The sequence below is a fragment of the Myripristis murdjan genome, chromosome 10 (genome assembly GCF_902150065.1).
Source record: "Myripristis murdjan chromosome 10, fMyrMur1.1, whole genome shotgun sequence".
Taxonomy (NCBI): domain Eukaryota; kingdom Metazoa; phylum Chordata; class Actinopteri; order Holocentriformes; family Holocentridae; genus Myripristis; species Myripristis murdjan.
The window spans coordinates 22,517,187-22,538,660 of NC_043989.1; the positions used below are offsets into that span (position 1 = coordinate 22,517,187).

Sequence of the window (21,474 nt, forward strand, 5' to 3'; positions counted from 1 at the left end):
TGATATGCGACTTAACCTAATTTATTCCACCATACTTAACTGTGCATTTTACTTAAAAGATACAAACTGCAATGCAGTGGTGCTAAGTGGTGACTTTTTGTGCAGGCATGCCTTCTCGTGATTAATGCACCTTTTTTTAAAAGTCATATTCCATGTCAAACGTAATTATTTTATTATCTGACGTCTCAAAGTTGCCGTCATTAGATAATAGCTGTCCATAATTTCTATTGTTTTCTTTAACCCACTGTATATGTGATTGTAATTATAGTTTAACTTAATCGATAAGCGCATGGAATTGAATCGGAAACATAAGGTTCTTATCCAATTTTATTTGTAAATCCACATTTTATTTTTGATTACTCACAGTTTATGTCAGAAACTACCCTAATTAACCAAGTAATGGAAGGTAACTGTTAGAGGATTTAATTTTAGGGTTAGATTAAATCGGATCAGTATTGAGCACTGTCTCTTTTAATTTAAGCCATGTTCCATTTTGTGTGGACTTTACATACTTGCCTCCTATTATTGTTTTATTATTACTCTCCTTATTATTAGATGTTACCAGTATGTGTGAATGTGAGTGTTCGTGCGTTGTCGCTACAGGAGACAAGCTTCCCCGCGATCTTGCACGGATGACTGAGTTCAGTCTCTTGGAGGGTTTCTCCCTAAAGGCGTTTCATCTACTTTTGATATAAAACTCATGTTTTGTAGTGTTATATTTGAGAAATGCTCATGGTGTCGCTATGTACCAGCTAAAACAGCAGTCACATACTGTCAACTCAATTCTGTGGACGGACACAAAGCGCAGGTCTGGTATGCTGCATTTGATTGAAGAAGCCCCACAACAGGCATGCAATGCGGCCATTTGTACATTAGATAGAATCAAAAAGGTATCAATAACATATAGTATTTTGCCACACATCGTGTTGCAGGCTTTAAAGTGATCGTGGGTGTGGCGCTATGATGAGACGAGAAGGATCCATGCTACGCAGCCGCGGGATTGCTTTTGTATTTCTTATTCTGCACTCTGTCTATGGAGACTTAACCTACTCTATTCCGGAGGAGATGAAACGGGGATCTGTGATAGGAAATCTAGCCAAGGATCTAGGACTTGAAGTGGGAAGACTATCCGCTCGCAAGGCCCGTATTGATGTTGAAGGTAACAGCGCTCAGTATTGTGCTGTTAATCTGAATACCGGAGACTTGATTGTCCATGAAAGGATTGACAGAGAAGGGCTTTGTGCGAAGAAGGCATCGTGTGTTTTAAAGCAGGAACTCGTACTGGAAAATCCATTAGAATTGCACCGCATCAGTATCAGCGTTCGAGATATTAATGACAACTCGCCACAATTTAAAGAAGATGTACTAAAAATTGAAATCCACGAATTGGCAGCTAAGGGCACACGTTTTCTTTTGGACGAGGCGCACGATGGAGACATCGCAGAAAATTCTGTTCAGGGCTATACTCTTCAACAAAATGACCATTTCACATTGAACGTCAACACTAAAGGTGGTGGACGAAAATATGGAGAATTAGTCTTAGACAAGGAATTAGACAGGGAGGACAAACACGAGATGAAGCTACTGCTTACCGCATTTGATGGTGGTTCTCCTCGGAGATCAGGTACTGTAATCATACACGTCACTGTGCTGGATGCTAATGATAACGCTCCAGTGTTTAGCCAGAACGTGTATAAAGCCAGTTTGCCTGAAAACTCTCCTGTTGATACCGTGGTGCTTACAGTCAGTGCTACTGATGCAGACGAGGGTGTGAATGGCGAAGTAACTTATGGGTTTGATCATGTTTCTGATGAAGCTATCTATGTGTTTTATCTGCACCCTAAAACAGGAGAGGTTAGAGTGGTTGGAGTTATTGATTATGAGAAGGAGTCGTCATATGAAATGCAGATTAGCGCCAAAGATGGCCTTGGATTAGCGTCATACGCAACGTTAATGATTGAAATTACGGATAGAAATGACAACGCCCCGGTGATATATCTTAAATCTCTGACCAATCCCATACCAGAGAACGTGCCACCTGGTACGGAGGTTGGCATCATTAATGCGCAGGATAGAGACTCTGAGAATAACCGACAGGTCCGCTGCTCCATTCAACAAAACGTCCCATTTAAGTTGGTAGCCTCCATCAAAAACTATCATTCTCTGGTGACCACGGGCCACCTTGACCGTGAATTAGTATCCGATTACAACATTACAATCACTGCTACTGATGAGGGCTCTCCTCCTCTTTCCTCCTCTAAAATTGTTCAGTTATCTGTAGCTGATGTCAACGACAACCCACCTGTGTTTGAGGATCAGTCCTACAGCGCCTATGTGACTGAAAATAACAAACCTGGCTCGACTTTATGTTCTGTTGCTGCTCGAGACCCAGACTGGAGACAAAACGGCACTGTGATTTATTCTCTTTTACCAGGTGATGTGAACGGGGCCCCGGTGTCCTCCTATCTGTCAGTTAACGGAGATACAGGTGTTATCCACGCTGTGAGGCCGTTTGATTATGAACAGTTCAGGAGCTTTAAAGTCCAGGTGATGGCCAGAGACAACGGTTCTCCTCCGCTCAGCAGCAACGTGACCGTCAGTGTCTTCATAACGGATGTGAATGACAACTCTCCTCAGATATTGTACCCCGCCCCGGAGGGCAGCTCGTTCATGACCGAGCTGGTGCCCAAAGCTGCACACGGAGGCTCTCTTGTGTCCAAGGTGATAGCTGTGGACGCGGACTCCGGCCAGAACGCCTGGCTGTCCTATCATATAGTCAAATCCACTGATCCGGGACTTTTCACTATTGGTGTCCACAGCGGAGAGATCAGGACACAGCGGGACATTTCTGAATCTGACAGCATGAAACAAAACCTCATTGTGGCAGTGAAAGATAACGGGCAGCCCTTTCTCTCTGCCTCCTGTTCCATGTATTTACTTATTTCGGACAACTTGGCTGAAGTTCCAGAACTGAAGGATATGTCTCATGATGAAAACAATTCCAAACTGACTTCTTACCTTATCATTGCGTTAGTTTCCGTCTCCACTTTCTTCTTGACCTTTATTATTATCATCCTGGGTTTGAGGTTTTGTCGCAGAAGAAAGCCTAGACTGATGTTTGACGGGGCTGTCACCATCCCCAGCGCTTATCTCCCACCTAATTACGCAGAAGTTGACGGCACAGGAACTTTACGCAGCACGTACAATTATGATGCCTATTTGACAACGGGCTCTAGAACCAGTGACTTCAGGTTCCTTAGTTCTTACAATGACAACACGCTGCCTGCAGACGAGACTCTGAAAAAAAGTCCATCCGACTTTGCCGAGGTATTTGGAGATGTAGGTCAATCCCCGGAGGTAGGAGTAAGTTTGAGATCTATTCATTTATTTACGTATTTATTTAACTTTGTCTTTAAATATCTAAAAAAGTAAAATGTCCTCGTTATGATCTCTTTGAAGTCTCATTTTATCGTTTTGTTTATAGTTAAATTGTCTCCTTTTGTAGATTTTTATTATTATTATTATTATTTTGCTGTCTGGGAATGAATATCCTATATTTTTCACTTTCGTGTATTACTGTGGCTCTGTCCATGGTTCTGAATTGTCTTTCTCTGAGCGTTTTTCGAGAGGTTGTTCAACAGCCCCTTTTTCTGCATCTGCTAATATTCTGTTTACTGTTTTCAAAGTCTGAATGAAGCAATAAGAAAATCAAGTTATTTTTTCTTTCCTCAAAAATGATTTGTGCTTTTATTGTGCCTTTTTGCGTGCCAGCCTGAAGGCTTAACTCTGAGGAATTCTGTCCTTGCATGACTCCTTTATTGTTTTCGTCCGGTGATTTACATGTGTTAAATGTATTTACCTAGTTAGTTTATTATTTTTATTGATATTGTGCCCCTTTGTCTTCGTTTGATGCTGCCGTTTTTCGTCTTGACATTTTTTTCCAATGAAGTTGTCAAGACTTCCGTCATCAGCAATACTTACGTATTTATTTTCCTTAAGGCTATTTAATTATTCGACGTTTTTCGTCAGATTCAACAGTATTTGTCTTTTCCTCTGTACTTACTTAACCTTGTCATTAAGAGGTCATCATATTATAAGAAAGTTATTTATACTTTATGTACACCTTGGGAAAAGATCAAATGTGTTCCTCATGTTTTGAAAGCTCGAGCCTCACTAATTGTCTGTTTTTTTCTGTGAAGGGTCATGCAAACTTTCTTTACTATTGCAAATGGGTATCAGATATAGATCAGATACACACACACACACACAGAGAGAGAGAGAGAGAGAGAGAGACAGAGAGAGAGAGCTAAAAACTTTGGTTGTTACTGGGGTAGTTTGTATTAATCGCCTTTAATGCCTTACAAGAAGTGAGACATAAGTTTTCATTGAAGATACTATGTAATTTATTTTTTTGTGAGTGCTGAAAATCGTTGCAATTGTACTTACCCTGTCATTTTATTCCAAATGCTTTTGAGTGCACAAATTTCGCTTTTGGTCACCTTTGAGGTCACACAACTTTCTGAACTACGGATGAGAATAGGATATCTGAACATGCAACTCCAGGGAGAAAAAAAAGGAAAAACAACGACATCTCAACAGTTTCTATTTTCTAGAAACCTTACATGCAGGGCACTCGATTGCCTCAGTTGGAAAATTTTATGTTGTAAAAGTTTTTAGAGTTTAGACCAATCATTAGAACAGGTGTCCAGAGTCCAAAACTAGCCAAATAGGAACCACTAGGCTTAGCTATATCGGTTATCAATCAATCAATCAATCAATCAATCAATCAATCAATCAATCAATCAATCAACATGTCCATCAGTCAGTTAGTCAGTAAATCACCATGCATATTTTTCAGCTGCCCTTGAGGAGATATTCGTTGGTCAGCGATGTCAGTCAAAGTTTGATTTGTATTCGATTGTCATTTTAAAAAAGCTCGTGCAGTTGAAGATAAAGTGTAACACTGAGATTAAGATATTATCTAATATGAAAATACGTTTACTTCCATCGTCATATCAGGAGGGATTTTTTCCGTCTTTCTTGCTTGCTGGCATACTTTGTCAGAAGTCTTTCTTTCTTTCTTTCTTTCTTTCTTTCTTTCTTTCTTTCTTTCTTTCTTTCTTTCTTTCTTTCTTCGGGTATGTCTTGTTCAAGTGAGACTGCCTAATTTGCCTGGGGCTTTTTTATGTAGAAATGGCCTAAAATGATATCCTTTGCAGTAAAGTTGTGAACTCATAATTCGCAACCTGTGGACTACAATTAGTCATACATGTGTATCTGGGGATGTTAAGATGGGCCTATACATAGTTTTGTTTTGGGGGATCAGATTTACCGGCTTTTAAGGATCCCCCTGCGTGGTTTTCTTTTATTTCTTCTATATAAACCTATATAGATTGTGTAATGCAATGCTATATCTTAACAAATGCTCTTGGTGTCGCTGTGCACCAAATAAGGCAGGAACCACATCCACCCTCCAATCATTTACGTCGACGAATACAACGTGTGAATCCGGCACTGAGGTTCGCTTTTTTTTTTTTTTTTTGTGAGGAGAATTCTCGGCAGGATTGCCCCGTGACGATTGTTGTTGTGTTAGATGCAATCCGAAAAGGTTCAGTGATACACTGTTATGTTCAAAGAGTGGCAGGTTTGAATGCGAAGTTGGCTTTCGCTTTGTGATAATGACGTTCAGTAGAATTGCGCTGGTCTACCATGGCCTTGCTTTTATTTGTCTTGTTCTGCAATCTGTCTATGGAGACTTGACCTACTCTATTCCGGAGGAGATGAAACGTGGATCTGTGATAGGAAATCTAGCCAAGGATCTAGGACTTGAAGTGGGAAGACTATCCGCTCGCAAGGCCCGTATTGATGCTGAGGGTAACAGCGCTGAGTATTGTGCTGTTAATCTGAATACCGGAGACTTGATTGTCCATGAAAGGATTGACAGAGAAGGGCTTTGTGCGAAGAAGGCATCGTGTGTTTTACTGCAGGAACTCGTACTGGAAAATCCATTAGAATTGCACCGCATCAGTATCAGCGTTCGAGATATTAATGACAACTCGCCACAATTTAAAGAAGATGTACTGAAAATTGAAATTCAAGAATCAGCGGGTAAGGGCGCACGTTTTCTTTTGGACGAGGCACACGATGGAGACATCGCAGAAAATTCTGTTCAAGGCTATACTCTTCAACAAAATGACCATTTCACATTGAACGTCAACACTAAAGGTGGTGGACGAAAATATGGAGAATTAATCTTAGACAAGGAATTAGACAGGGAAGACAAACGAGAGATGAAGCTATTGCTTACCGCATTTGATGGTGGCTCTCCCCGGAGATCAGGTACTGTAATCATACACGTCACTGTGCTGGATGCTAATGATAACGCTCCAGTGTTTAGCCAGAACGTGTATAAAGCCAGTTTGCCTGAAAACTCTCCTGTTGATACTGTGGTGCTTACAGTCAGTGCTTCTGATGCAGACGAGGGTGTGAATGGCGAAGTAACTTATGGGTTTGATCATGTTTCTGATGAAGCTATCAGTGTGTTTTATCTGCACCCTAAAACAGGAGAGGTTAGAGTGGCTGGAGTTATTGATTATGAGAAGGAGTCGTCATATGAAATGCAGATTAGCGCCAAAGACGGCCTTGGATTAGCGTCATACGCAACGTTAATGATTGAAATTACGGATAGAAATGACAACGCCCCGGTGATATATCTTAAATCTCTGACCAATCCCATACCAGAGAACGTGTCACCTGGTACAGAGGTTGGCATCATTAACGTGCAGGATAGAGACTCTGAGAATAACCGACAGGTCCGCTGCTCCATTCAACAGAAAGACTCATTTAAGTTGGTAGCCTCCATCAAAAACTACTATTCTCTGGTGACCACGGGCCACCTGGACCGTGAATTAGTATCCGTTTACAACATTACAATCACTGCTACAGACGAGGGCTCTCCACCTCTGTCCTCCTCTAAAACTGTTCAGTTATCTGTAGCTGACATCAATGATAACCCACCTGTGTTTGAGGAACAGTCCTACAGCGCCTACGTGACTGAAAATAACAAACCTGGCTCCACTTTATGTTACATCACTGCCGAGGACCCAGACTGGAGACAAAACGGTACAGTGATTTATTCTCTTTTACCTGGTGAGGTGAACGGGGCCCCGGTGTCCTCCTATCTCTCAGTTAACGGAGATACAGGTGTTATCCATGCCGTGAGGTCATTTGATTATGAACAGTTCAGGAGCTTTAAAGTCCAGGTGATGGCCAGAGACAACGGTTCTCCTCCGCTCAGCAGCAACGTGACCGTCAGTGTCTTCATAACGGATGTGAATGACAACTCTCCTCAGATACTGTACCCCGCCCCGGGGGGCAGCTCGTTCATGACCGAGCTGGTGCCCAAAGCTGCACACGGAGGCTCACTGGTGTCCAAGGTGATAGCTGTGGACGCGGACTCCGGCCAGAACGCCTGGCTGTCCTATCATATAGTCAAATCCACTGATCCCGGACTTTTCACTATTGGTGTCCACAGCGGAGAGATCAGGACACAGCGGGACATTTCTGAATCTGACAGCATGAAACAAAATCTGATTGTTGCAGTGACAGATAACGGGCAGCCCTCTCTCTCTGCCACCTGTTCCATGTATTTACTTATTTCTGACAACTTGGCTGAGGTTCCAGAGCTGAAGGATATGTCTTATGATGACAGCAATTCAAAGCTGACCTCCTATCTGATCATCGCACTGGTGTCTGTCTCCACATTCTTCCTGACCTTCATTATTATCATCCTGGGTTTGAGGTTTTGTCGCAGGAGAAAGCCCAGAATGTTGTTTGACGGAGCCGTCGCTATCCCCAGCGCTTATCTCCCTCCTAATTATGCAGAGGTTGACGGCACAGGAACTTTACGCAGCACCTACAATTATGACGCCTATTTGACAACGGGCTCTAGAACCAGTGACTTCAAGTTCGTGAGATCTTACAATGACAACACGCTGCCTGCAGACGAGACTCTGAAAAAAAGTCCATCAGACTTTGCCGAGGTATTTGGAGATGCAGGTCAATCCCCTGAGGTAGGAAGACGTTTCAAATTAAGTGATGCCTGCATTTGTATTGAACTTTTTACTCAAAAAAGAAAAATAAATATGTAAAAACGTTGTTTTTTATTTTTTTTAAATGATTTTTTAATTGATAAATGGTCGACGGAACTTTCATGTTGTTGTGTAGGAATAAGTAGGATGCTGTGACTTTATTACTAATCTGCATTTTAGTGGAACTGTCCTTGGTGCCGAATCCTGTCTCTCAACTTTAACCGTCTTAAATAGCCTACCGTTGTTTGTGTTTTGCTTTTCTTTTCTTTTTTTTTCAAATCGTAGTCAATCAAAGCGAAAATCACATTCAATTTTATTTCCTCACCATTGATCTTCTTGTTTGTTTTATCTTATGTTTGTGCCTCCGTATATGCTTAACTCTAAGACAGCCTGTTTTTGCGGTTCCTGTTTTGATAGTTTGTTTTTCCGTCTTCGCTTTTAAATTGACCGCGTTTATTTTAAAGCTTGAATGATCAAACTTATTTCCGTTAAATAACTGCAACATCACTGTGTATTCATGATTTTTTTTTTTTTTTTTTTTTTTTTTTTTTTTTTTTTTACATCCTTGTTTTCACGATGGCAAAATAGCATTTTTTCTTTATTTGTTGACGATGTATCCTCATCTTGAATGGGTTTTGCCAGTTTTCATTAGTTCTTTGTTAGGGAGAGAGAGAGAGAGAGAGAGAGAGAGAGAGAGAGAGAGACTGAATGAGTGGTTGAGTGAGAAACAGACAGAAAGAAAGAATCATTGCTACTAGAACAACACACTATTATTAAAACCAACAGATTTTGTACATGACCTTCATCTGGATATCACACATAAATGGTCAGAAGTGAACTAACTTATCATCCGGTCGTTAGAGCAACTGTACACAAGACGGTTATTGCAATAGCAATGCCACAGTCAAGGCTGTGGCTTCTACTGTAACACATACACTGTTACAGTAGAAGCCAGTGGCCAGTGGGATAACAATGCAATAGCAAATAGAGTACCGCAATATGCAATCCATATAAATAAACTGAGTTTTAAAATTGTACAGCTTTAAGTAATAGAAAAGTTTCCTAAAAGCCATAGGGTAAAATGACAGTAAATCCACCATTCATGCCAACTGAGAAAACTTTAAGGAAGACGGATAAATTAATGAATAAACAAACAAACAAACAAATAAGTAAATAAATAATGACATCATTTGATCCTCATAACTAGGTCAAATCGTTTTTTTTTTTTTTTTTTTTTTTTTTTTAACAGCCTTTGAATATGAATAGCATTTTTAAAAAATCATAATCGTCACCATCATCACAGATTGCTTTGAGCCTACTGAGTTGACTGACAGGGGAACTTTTCTTGAGGAGACCAGCATGAAAACGTCTTGTTTGCATGATTTTGTGTGTGTGTGTGTGTGTGTGTGTGTGTGTGTGTGTGTGTGTGTGTGTGTGTGTGTGTGTGTGGCTTTAGTGTATAAATAGGAAGAGAGACGTGTATTGTAACGGTTTTGGTCGCATATGTATCCAGACCATATCAGCTGTTCCACAGTTCTATCCACTATCTCCCATCGCCACTTCCCATCAAGTCAGATGATGTCATTTTGAGTTAAACGTGTTCATTCTTGGGTTTGGATTTTTGCTTGCAGGGTGTACTGATGGAAGAAACGATGTTCTCCTGATATTGGAGCTCTATCTTCCCTTGCCATACAGTTAAATGTACTGTATTTGTTACAGAAAGACGTGACAATGTATTCACAGCACAGAATCGACTGCATTTTGATAGTCGTAAAAAAAACATTTTCTGTACAGCGAGGGTACTTGATGAATACTACTACATGGTAATGTTGCTGAAATCAATAGTCCTGTAAAGTATGTGCAAAGGTAGGCCGCTTTCAGTCAGTCGTTAATAACAAAATGATTACACTTAACGGCAACCAACATCCCAATAATTGCTTATAAATTTACTCTTGTCTTTGTTCGTCTTGTCTTTCTTGTCATTTCCCAACTCTACTCGTGGTGTCGCTATCTGCCAGTATACACGGAATGTTTTCTCTCCTCCACCCTCTGGTGTGTAGACAAATCCGGAGGACCATTCTTGAGTAAATGTTGACAGGAGAGGATGCAGGCACAATAGCTGTGGAGAACTGTCGAACTCCGTGTACTTACCTTATTTTTTAATCTTAGCCAGGATCGTTACTTTCGGCACCACACTGCCATGGGGCTCAAAGGATTCACCATACAGATGTACTGCTTCGTCTTTTTTCTTCCTTGGCATTCCGTTCATGGTGACGCGAGCTATTCTTTTCCAGAGGAGATGAAACGCGGATCTGTCATTGGAAATATCGCAAAGGATCTCGGTCTACAGTCGTCAAAACTGTCCTCCAGAAATGCCCGTGTTGACACAGAGGGCAATCGTAAAAGATACTGCGACATTAACCTCACTACTGGAGATTTAATTGTGGCAGACAGGATTGACCGTGAGGGGCTTTGTGGTGAAAAAGCGTCGTGTGTTTTGAAACATGAACTTGTGTTGGAAAATCCTTTTGAGCTGCATCGTATAAGTCTACACGTTCAAGATATCAACGACAACTCCCCACAATTTAATGAGGAAACAATCAATATTGAAATTAGTGAGTCGGCAGATAGAGGAGCTCGTTTCTTGATTGAAGAGGCACATGATGCGGATGTAGGCCAAAATTTAGTTCAGAGCTACAACCTAAAACACAATGATAATTTCATTTTGGCTATAAACGGAAACACCCTTGAGCTTGTTCTCGATAAAGAGCTTGATCGTGAGCAACAACGGGAAATCAGCTTGCTTCTTACAGCTCTAGATGGTGGTTCTCCTCAGAGATCAGGTACTGTTGTAATTCACGTCACTGTACTGGATGCTAATGACAATGCTCCAGTGTTCAGCCAATCCGTCTATGAAGCCAGTCTGCCTGAAAACTCTCCTCTAGATACTGTCGTGATTAAAGTGAGTGCTACTGATGCAGACGAGGGAGTGAATGGAGATGTAACGTATGATTTTGGTCATGTTACAGAGGATGTAAAGAAGATTTTCAGTATTGACCGTAAAACAGGTGAAATACGAGTAATTGGCACAATTGACTTTGAAACTGTCACATCATTTGAATTACGTGTTAAAGCAAAGGATGGGTTGGGGCTATCCTCCTACACCAAGGTAATAATTGTTATCACAGATGTAAATGACAACGCACCTCTAATCTATTTGAAATCGCTGACAAATCCCATGCGAGAGAACGTGTCACCTGGTACAGAGGTGGGCGTCATTAACGTGCAGGATAGCGATTCTGAAAACAGCCAACAGGTCCGATGCTCTATTCAGCAAAACGTCCCTTTTAAATTGGTTCCATCCATCAAAAACTATTATTCTCTGGTGACCACGGGCCAACTTGACCGTGAAATTGTATCCGATTACAACATTACAATCACTGCTACAGACGAGGGCTCTCCTCCTCTGTCCTCCTCCAAAATTGTTCAGTTATCTGTAGCTGACGTCAACGACAACTCACCTGTGTTTGAGGAGCAGTCCTACAGCGCCCATGTGACTGAAAATAACAAACCTGGCTCCACTTTATGTTCCATCACTGCCCAGGACCCAGACTGGAGACAAAACGGCACAGTGATTTATTCTCTTTTACCTGGTGAGTTGAACGGGGCCCCGGTGTCCTCCTATCTGTCAGTTAACGGAGACACTGGGGTGATCCACGCTGTGAGGTCATTTGATTATGAACAGTTCAGGAGCTTTAAAGTCCAGGTGATGGCCAGAGACAACGGCTCTCCTCCGCTCAGCAGCAACGTGACCGTCAGTGTCTTCATAACAGATGTGAATGACAACTGTCCTCAGATACTGTACCCCGCCCCAGAAGGCAGCTCGTTCATGACCGAGCTGGTGCCCAAAGCTGCACACGGAGGCTCTCTGGTGTCCAAGGTGATAGCGGTGGACGCGGACTCCGGCCAGAACGCCTGGCTGTCCTATCATATAGTCAAATCCACTGATCCGGGACTTTTCACTATTGGTGTCCACAGCGGAGAGATCAGGACACAGCGGGACATTTCTGAATCTGACAGCATGAAACAAAACCTCATTGTGGCAGTGAAAGATCACGGGCAGCCCTCTCTCTCTGCCACCTGTTCCATGTTTTTACTAATTTCGGACAACTTGGCTGAAGTTCCAGAACTGAAAGATATGTCTTTTGACGAGAGCAATTCCAAACTGACCTCATATCTGATCATTGCGCTGGTGTCTGTCTCCACATTCTTCCTAACTTTCATAATTATAATCCTGGGTTTAAGGTTTTGTCGCAGGAGAAAGCCCAGACTGTTGTTTGATGGGGCGGTCACCATCCCCAGCACTTATCTCCCTCCCAATTACGCAGAGGTTGACTGCACAGGAACTTTACGCAGCAAGTACAATTATGACGCCTACTTGACAACGGGTTCTAGAACTAGTGACTTCAAGTTCGTTAGTTCTTACAATGACATCACGCTGCCTGCAGAGGAGACTTTGAAAAAAAGTCCATCAGACTTTGAAGAGGTATTTGGAGATGCAGGTCAATCCCCTGAGGTAGGAAGACGTTTCAGATTAAGTGATGCAGGCATTTTTTTTATGAAACTTTTTACAAAAAAAAAAAAAAAAAAAAAACTTAACAACGTTGTTTTTGAAGATTTTATTTTCTTGAATTCATTTTTAATATATAAATAGTTGACGTAACTTCCGTGTTGTTTGGGAATAAGTACTGTAACTATTTCGCACGTCTGTATCTCTGTGGCTCTGTCCTTGGTGCTGAATTGCGTCTCACCCCTTTTACCTTCTTAAGCGCCCATTTGTTTTGCTTTTTTTTTTTTTTTTTTTTTTTCAAAATCTGAACCAATCAAGGCGAAAATCATTCAGTTTTATTTCCTCGTCATTGATCTTTTTGTTAAGTTTTATCCTTTATTTTTTGCTTTCGTTTATGCTTAACTCTAAGACAGCCTTTATTCATTTATTTATTTATTTATTTTTTTCATTCCAGTTCTTGTTTTGGTAGCTTGTCTTTACGCCTTCGTTTTTAAATCAACTGCGTTTATCTCTAAGCTTGATTGACCAAACTTATTTTAATAATATTGTAATAGCTTATTTCTTGGAGGTCATAACTTTATATGCATGATTCTGAAATTTTTATTTGTATTTATTTATTCATTGTTTTTTTTTTTCACGGTGGCGAAATAACAGTTGTTTTCTTTATTTATTGACGGTGTTTATGGTGGATAGCATTTTTTAAAAAAAATCATAATCGTCATCATCATCATCATCAGAGATTACTTTGCGCCTAATAAGTTGACTGAAAGGTCAACTTTTATTGATAGGGACAGGATGAAAAAGTCTTGTCTGAAGGAGTGTATTTTTGTCATTGACTTTAGTGTACAAAGAGGAAGAGAGACGTGCATTGTAACGTTTTTGGTCGCATATGTATCCAGATAACTTTTTAAACTGTAATTTCACACCATGTCAGCTGTCCCACAGTTCTATCCACTATCTCCCATCGCCACTCCACATCACGACAGATGCTGTCATTTTGAATTTAACGTGTTCATTCATTGGTTTGAATTTGTGCTTGCAGGGTGTACTATATTGACGGAAGAAACGGATTTCTCCTGATAATAGAACTCTAAATCCCCTTTCCATACAGTCAAATTTACTGAATTTGTTGCAGAAAGGCTTGACAAAGTATTCACAGCACAGAACCGACTGCATTTTGATAGTCGTAAAAACATTTTCTATACAGCGGGTACTTGATGAATACTACTACATGGTAATGTTGCTGAAATAAATTGGCCTGTAAAGTATGTGCAAAGTTGAGCCGCTTTCAGTCAGTCGTTTATAATAAAGTGATTACACTTAACACCAACCAACATCCCAATAATTGCTTATGAATTTACTCTTGTTATTGTTCGTCTTGTCTTTCTGGTCATTTCCTAACTCTACTCGTGGTGTCGCTGTCTGCCAGTATACACAAAATGTTTTCTCTCCTCCACCCTCTGGAGTGAAGACAAATCCGGAGGACCATTCTTGAGTAAATGTTGACAGGAGAGGATGCAGGCACAATAGCTGTGGAGAACTGTCGATCTCCGTGTACCTTAAAGACTTACCTTATTGTTTAATCTTAGCCAGGACTGTTCCTTTCGGCACCAGACTGCTATGGGGCTCAAAGGATTCACCCTAAAGATGTACTGCCTCGTCTTTTTTGTTCTATGGCATTCAGTTCATGGTGACGTGAGCTATTCTTTTCCAGAGGAGATGAAACGCGGATCTGTTATTGGAAATATCGCAAAGGATCTCGGTCTACAGTTGTCAACACTGTCCTCCAGAAATGCCCGTGTTGACACAGAGGGCAATCGTAAACGACACTGCGACATTAACCTCACTACCGGAGATTTAATTGTGGCAGACAGGATTGACCGTGAGGGACTTTGTGGTGAAAAAGCGTCGTGTGTTTTGAAACATGAACTTGTGTTGGAAAATCCTTTAGAGCTGCATCGTATTAGTCTACACGTTCAAGATATCAACGACAACTCCCCACAATTTAATGAGGAAACAAACAATATTGAAATTAGAGAGTCAACCGACAGAGGAGCTCGTTTCTTGATCGAAGAAGCACATGATGCGGATGTAGGCCAAAATTCTGTTCAGAGCTACAACCTAAAACACAATGATAATTTCATTTTGGCTATTAATGGAAACACCCTTGAGCTTGTTCTCGATAAAGAGCTCGATCGTGAGAAACAACAGGAAATCAGCTTGCTTCTTACAGCTCTAGATGGTGGCTCTCCTCAGAGATCAGGTACTGTTGTAATTCACGTCACTGTACTGGATGCTAATGACAATGCTCCAGTGTTCAGCCAGACCATCTATGAAGCCAGTCTGCCTGAAAACTCTCCTCTAGATACTGTTGTGATTAAAGTGAGTGCTACTGATGCTGATGAAGGAGTGAATGGAGATGTAACGTATGATTTTGGACATGTTACAGAGGATGTAAAGAAGATTTTCAGTATTGACCGTAAAACAGGTGAAATACGAGTAATTGGCACAATTGACTTTGAAACTGTCACATCATTTGAATTACGTGTTAAAGCAAAGGATGGGTTGGGGCTATCCTCCTACACGAAGGTAATAATTGTTATCACCGATGTAAATGATAACGCACCTGTAATCTATTTGAAATCGCTGACCAATCCCATACGAGAGAACGTGTCACCTGGTACAGAGGTGGGCATCATTAACGTGCAGGATAGCGATTCTGAAAATAGCCAACAGGTCCGCTGCTCCATTCAGCAAAACGTCCCTTTTAAATTGGTTCCATCCATCAAAAACTATTATTCTCTGGTGACCACGGGCCAACTGGACCGTGAAATTGTATCCGATTACAACATTACAATCACTGCTACAGACGAGGGCTCTCCACCTCTGTCTTCCTCTAAAATTGTTCAATTGTCTGTAGCTGACGTCAACGACAACCCACCTGTATTTGAGGAACAGTCCTACAGCGCCTATGTGACTGAAAATAACAAACCCGGCTCCGCTTTATGTTCTGTTACTGCTCGAGACCCAGACTGGAGACAAAACGGCACTGTGATTTATTCTCTTTTACCTGGTGAGTTGAACGGGGCCCCGGTGTCCTCCTATCTCTCAGTTAACGGAGATACAGGTGTGATCCACGCCGTGAGGTCGTTTGATTATGAACAGTTCAGGAACTTTAAAGTCCAGGTGATGGCCAGAGACAATGGTTCTCCTCCGCTCAGCAGCAACGTGACTGTCAGTGTCTTCATAATGGATGTGAATGACAACTCTCCTCAGATACTGTACCCCGCCCCGGAGGGCAGCTCATTCATGACCGAGCTGGTGCCCAAAGCTGCACACGGAGGCTCACTGGTGTCCAAGGTGATAGCGGTGGACGCGGACTCCGGCCAGAACGCCTGGCTGTCCTATCATATAGTCAAATCCACTGATCCCGGACTTTTCACTATTGGTGTCCACAGCGGAGAGATCAGGACACAGCGGGACATTTCTGAATCTGATAGCATGAAACAAAATCTGATTGTTGCGGTGACAGATAACGGGCAACCCTCTCTCTCTGCCACCTGTTCCATATATTTACTTATTTCTGACAACTTGGCTGAAGTGCCAGAACTGAAGGATATGTCTTATGACGAGAGTAATTCAAAGCTGACCTCCTATCTGATCATCGCGCTGGTGTCCGTCTCCACCTTTTTCCTGACCTTCATTATCATCATCCTGGGTTTGAGGTTTTGTCGCAGAAGAAAGCCCAGACTGTTGTTTGATGGAGCGGTCACAATCCCCAGCGCTTATCTCCCTCCTAATTATGCAGAAGTTGATGGTACAGGAACTTTACGCAGCACATACAATTATGATGCGTATCTGACAACGGGCTCTAGAACCAGTGACTTCAAGTTCGTGAGATCTTACAATGACAGCACGCTGCCTGCAGAGGAGACTTTGAAAAAAAGTCCATCAGACTTTGTTGAGGTATTTGGCGGTTCCGATGGCTCGCTGGAGGTATGGACGAACTGATGGATTTGAAGTTTCCAATTTACAAACATAGCTAACGTATCAATACCTTACTGTTTCTACATGAAACAGAATATAATAAAAATTTAAATTCATTATCTATATTACAGTTTACTTACTTTGCAGTCTGAAAATATCCTGGATAGCAGATAACCACATGGAAGGAAGCAGGGACAAATCAGTCGTACTGCAATTACAACATCATTATTGCTACTACATTTGCTGTAAATTTGTAGGTGGTTAGTTAACCAAGAATAGCAAACTGATTTGGTAGTTCATTATTAACTAAATAATTTTTAATGAATGGTCACACAAACCAGATCTAAGATATTATAACTAATAACACAGATTATATGGAGATTTTATAACTAACAACAGGTCATATATATACTGTGGATTATTGATCACATCATCATTAGCTTCTTGAAATGTTCCATCATGGTCAAAACAACTAATCATTAGGCAGCAGTCCCTCAGGTACTGCCAAACTATAAATGAACTGCTAAGGAATAGCTTTATCGTGAGCACACATATCAATATCTAGATAACAACAGGTTTGTTCCTTATGTCATTAATTGTTATGTATTTAAGGAATGCATTCAGTACTTGTGAGAGGAACACAGCAGCTAGCCTTCTTAGAATTAATTAATACTATTAATTTAATATAATTTGCTTAACTAACTTTAACCCATGTTTACCGCTTTTGTTGCTGATTGGCTACCACAGTGTCATATAGTAGTTATTTCACTGCTTGAAGTAAGTTAGAGTGAAGAGCAAAATTGTTTGTTTTTTCTTTGCCAACACAGACAGCCAGCTAATGTCAAAACATCATACCTCAATGATTGAGGGAAGTTTTGTTCATAAATGATCTCAGATACTTTTCTGTGGGTGGTTTGCCTCATATTGCTTTGGATAAAATGACTTGGTTTGTGAAAATTTTAATGACTTTAATTTTCATTATGCATTGTGTTTGTGTGTGTGTGTGTGTGTGTGTGTGTGTGTGTGTGTGTGTGTGTGTGTGTGTGTGTGTGTCTGTGCGCGCTTTTCCCTTGATGCGTTCTCTCATTTCCACTGTGGGCAGAGGGTATCAGTGTCTTTGTTGGGTTTTTAGCTTGTTGATTGTTTTAGCCCTATAACATTCTGAGTTAGGAGATATTGCTATTGTGGCTTTAACTTACCGTTTTTCAAGGATGTTTTAGACATTCACAAGCTCATTCAAATGTCATAATTTGCTTTCATCTGCATCAGTATTTCTACTGTTTGAACCTAATTAGATCATGCACTGTCTTATTTTGTTTCTACAAATTCTTGAGGAATTTGACAATCTGTATTATTCCACAACTCTTTTAGAGCATCCTAGAGATGTCTTGTGATGTTAAAATAAGTTTTGCCCTTTCCTTCTTTAAACACTCCCAAAGATGTTCACTAGGGTTTCGTTTTTCATTGTAGTACCTGTTCTACTTGGAATACAGTATTCTTGTTTTTGTTTGTCTTTGTATCTTGGATGCAGATGTTGTTCTGTCCTGTAAATGTGTTTGTGCGATACACTGATCTCTAGATGGTGTGATGGTCTGCCTGGTCTTGCTTTGGATGGAAATGTCTTTATTTGTCAGAATATTGAGGAGTTTTGACTTCAGCGTGCGTTGTGCTGCCCCTTTAGAAACTGTGATCGTTTTTAGGCACTATAGAGAATGATTTGGATACAGGCTGTTTAGTTTAGTTTTTTTTTTTTTAATTTTGGCATTTTGCTTTATTTGATAGCTCAGAGAGAGACAGGAAAGGCAGGGCTTGATCTTGAATCAAACCTGGGCCAATGCAGTAAGACCTTAGCCAGAATGGAAAAAAAAAAAATGCAGGACTCAGATGTTTGTATCACATGTCAATTTCGATAGTCAGAGATTCGTGTCTCAAAGGGTTCTATCACTGCCTGATGTTTCTCCTTTGAATCAATTGTACTGAAATTTTGAAAGGTCATGCCAGAAGTAACTGATTGCATTTTCCCAGTCAAATTCAGAGGGCTGTCTGCAGTGGTACTGTCACTCCCAGATGTTAATCAGTGGCTGGATGGGTGAAAGCCCAACATGTGCAGTGTTTAAACACAGAAAGCCCTCAACATATCCTGTTACGATGCAAGGTGAAACTCACCAGTATTTGAAATCCTGCAGTGTTCAATGTGAACATCTTCATGGCATTTGTGTAGTTTGAGTCATTCCAGTAAATTTAATTATATTTTATTATTATTATATTATATTATAATTTCTGCATTTACTTGGGCACGTCGTTGGAGCTTAATACTTGTAAGGACTTTTTGGTAACACTTTATGTAAAGGGGAGTTCATAAGACTGACATAACACTACGATGTCATGACAGCAGTCAAGGGCATGACTATTGAACATTTATAACTTTTTATGAGGTGTCGTGAACAATTATATCATTTTCCCTGTAAAGCTTACATTTCCTAGGATGTCTCTGTCACAACAGCGTGATATTAAGTCTTTGTCACGATAATTTGACGTTAGCCAAGGTTATGACCACTGTCCTAAGTGGTGTCTTATGTCACTGACTCTGTCTCTGTGCCCTATTGTTCCTGTTCCTGCTTCCTCCTGTGCCCTCCATGGCCAGTAGCTTAGCTGCATTAATGCATTTATGTAGTTGGTTCTTTCTTATGTCCTGGTACCCCACTACCCCAACCTCCATCCCCTTCCCTCCTCATCTTCTCTGTGTGTGTGTGTGTATGTGTGTGTGTGTGTGTGTGTGTGGCTGATATGCACGAGTATGCATTCCCTGTGCAACTGTGGCTTCCTTCTTCCCAGGTATGTCCCAACAAATACTGTATAACGGGTCACTGCTATCGTTTGAGCATAGAAAGTGGTTATATTGGAACTAATGCTTGCTTGTTCACGCACTCTGTTACAACAGCTCATCTGCTCCTTCCATACTGACAGGAGCAATCCCCTCATCACTACTGGCTCCTGGCTCTGCTTCTGACACCAAATCACATTTTTTAAAATTGTCATAATTCTCAGCACAAATCTCCCCTTTTTACAAAGCCTTCTGATCAATTCAGGTCAGTTTCATTAATGTAGTGCTGAATCATCTAGCATCTCAGGACACTTTTCACATAGAGCAGGTCTACACCATACTCTTCATTATATTACATTTTTCTCCATTGGTTTGGCTCATTTCTTGAAACTGAAATGACATTCTCAAAATAAGACAAAACTCCAAACCTCTTGGCAATTGTTCACAACCTACTGGAACTTCTCATTCATTTCATGAAATTGCAAATGTCTTAGTACATGTCTCAATGTCTCAGTACATCTTTGCAAATGATTAAGTACAGTTAGCCTACAGTTAGCACAATTTCCAAGTGAATAGATCTTGTTGATTTAAATTGATTGTTGGGTTCTCAGTCTAATGGTTGTTCTCTCCAAAACATGTCAGCATAATTTCATTGTATAAGTCATCACATGCACAATAGTCTGTTCAATTGTCAGAATTAGTCAAGAACATAATACCATGAATAATACCATATATGAATCTCTTGGAACATTTGATAAATTGTTTACATTTTTTTTCAATCACTTTTTCCAGTATAATGGAACTGGGATCCACTTTGTCGTCACCTTCACTTCCAAACCAGAGCAGAAGTTTTCTTTTGCAAATGTGTTCATACCTCTTCGTTGGATTCACACATTTTTCACGCTCTTTTGCACAACACTTCTCACATATGTCATTTACATGGCCCTGACTCTACTGACTTCACTGTGGTAGTCAAAAGCAAAACATTGGCTCACAGCTGATAGAAATGACCTCCATCACCGTGAAATCACTAGTACACCTGCATCACTACCCTTTCCACCAATCACCATTCACCAATCAATCAGTATGCACCTACAAAAAAGGGGCCTATAAATTGTATTCTGTATTTTTTTTTTCAACTCCTTTGAATTTTTCTGTGTAATACTGTATGTGAATTACAGTATTTCAGTTTTTCCATCAACACAGTAAAATTTCGCTTCAGAGTCTTTCTGAGTTTACATGCCGTTCTTTACTGTAAGTTCACATTTGAATGTGTAGCTCACAGGAGAACCTGGTTCAAACTGATAGCTGTATTTTGTATTCTGTTGTCAACTGTGTTACAGTACAGTAGAGCTGATTGAAGGAATCTACTCATTTGGGCATAAGTTGAGTTGTTTGAGGGAAATATTGGCTTTTGCTACTTGCTTTACAATGTGTAACTATGTAAATTGTCAAAAAAAATATGACTGCAATACACACAGGAAAAAGTAAAGTGGAACCTGCTCAGACTGAAAAGGGTATGTTGCATTTTGGTGTTGAGTATGAAGTGAGTGAGTGGCTGGATTAGTTGTGTTGGGCAGTGACAAAATGTGCTTTTGCTGCATGTTTGAAATGTTTTGTCATGGTATGAGCCTTTTGCAAACAAAATGTGTTATTTTGGGAAGAGCGCCTCTCATTAGGCCTATGTAGTAACTGTTTTGATACCAGGGTTCTGAGTTGACAGAGGAGGTAAAGCAATTGAAAAAAACTGTAATCGTTACAATTTCCTTGGCAGTATGAGTGCAACGTGTGATGTCAAACCTTGGAGGTTACTCTTACTGTAAAATCCTTTTTTCTTTTTTTTTTTTTTTTAGTTTTATACACAATTGTATTCTGTTAGCTAGACAAAAAAAAAATAGTACAGCAACCACTGTCAGTGAAGGACTGGGCTAAGACTGAGAGGTGGACATGAGGGATATTTCAATGGTCCTCCGCTATAGTGACAAAACATCTGAACATTTTGA

General features: G+C 40.6%; 4 protein-coding genes across 4 annotated transcripts in view; all 4 read left to right on the plus strand.

Annotated features, from left to right (window-relative positions):
• The window catches only part of LOC115366762 (protocadherin gamma-C5-like), a 256,394-nt gene that overhangs the window by 28,362 nt on the left and 206,558 nt on the right, over nucleotides 1-21,474 (plus strand). The gene's annotated exons all lie outside the window — the stretch shown is intronic.
• LOC115366928 (cadherin-23-like) lies at nucleotides 961-10,174 on the plus strand. The gene is made up of 3 exons (XM_030062597.1): nucleotides 961-3,392; nucleotides 5,594-8,072; nucleotides 10,151-10,174. The coding sequence occupies exons 1-3, from the start codon at nucleotides 961-963 to the stop codon at nucleotides 10,172-10,174; spliced, it is 4,935 nt and encodes a 1,644-aa protein (XP_029918457.1).
• Nucleotides 10,318-13,496, plus strand: LOC115366929 (protocadherin beta-16-like). Its single transcript, XM_030062598.1, has 3 exons — nucleotides 10,318-12,676; nucleotides 13,070-13,119; nucleotides 13,455-13,496. The coding sequence occupies exons 1-3, from the start codon at nucleotides 10,318-10,320 to the stop codon at nucleotides 13,494-13,496; spliced, it is 2,451 nt and encodes an 816-aa protein (XP_029918458.1).
• On the plus strand, nucleotides 14,244-16,671 carry LOC115366769 (protocadherin gamma-A11-like). The gene has a single exon (XM_030062388.1). The coding sequence runs from the start codon at nucleotides 14,281-14,283 to the stop codon at nucleotides 16,669-16,671; it is 2,391 nt and encodes a 796-aa protein (XP_029918248.1). The 5' UTR covers nucleotides 14,244-14,280.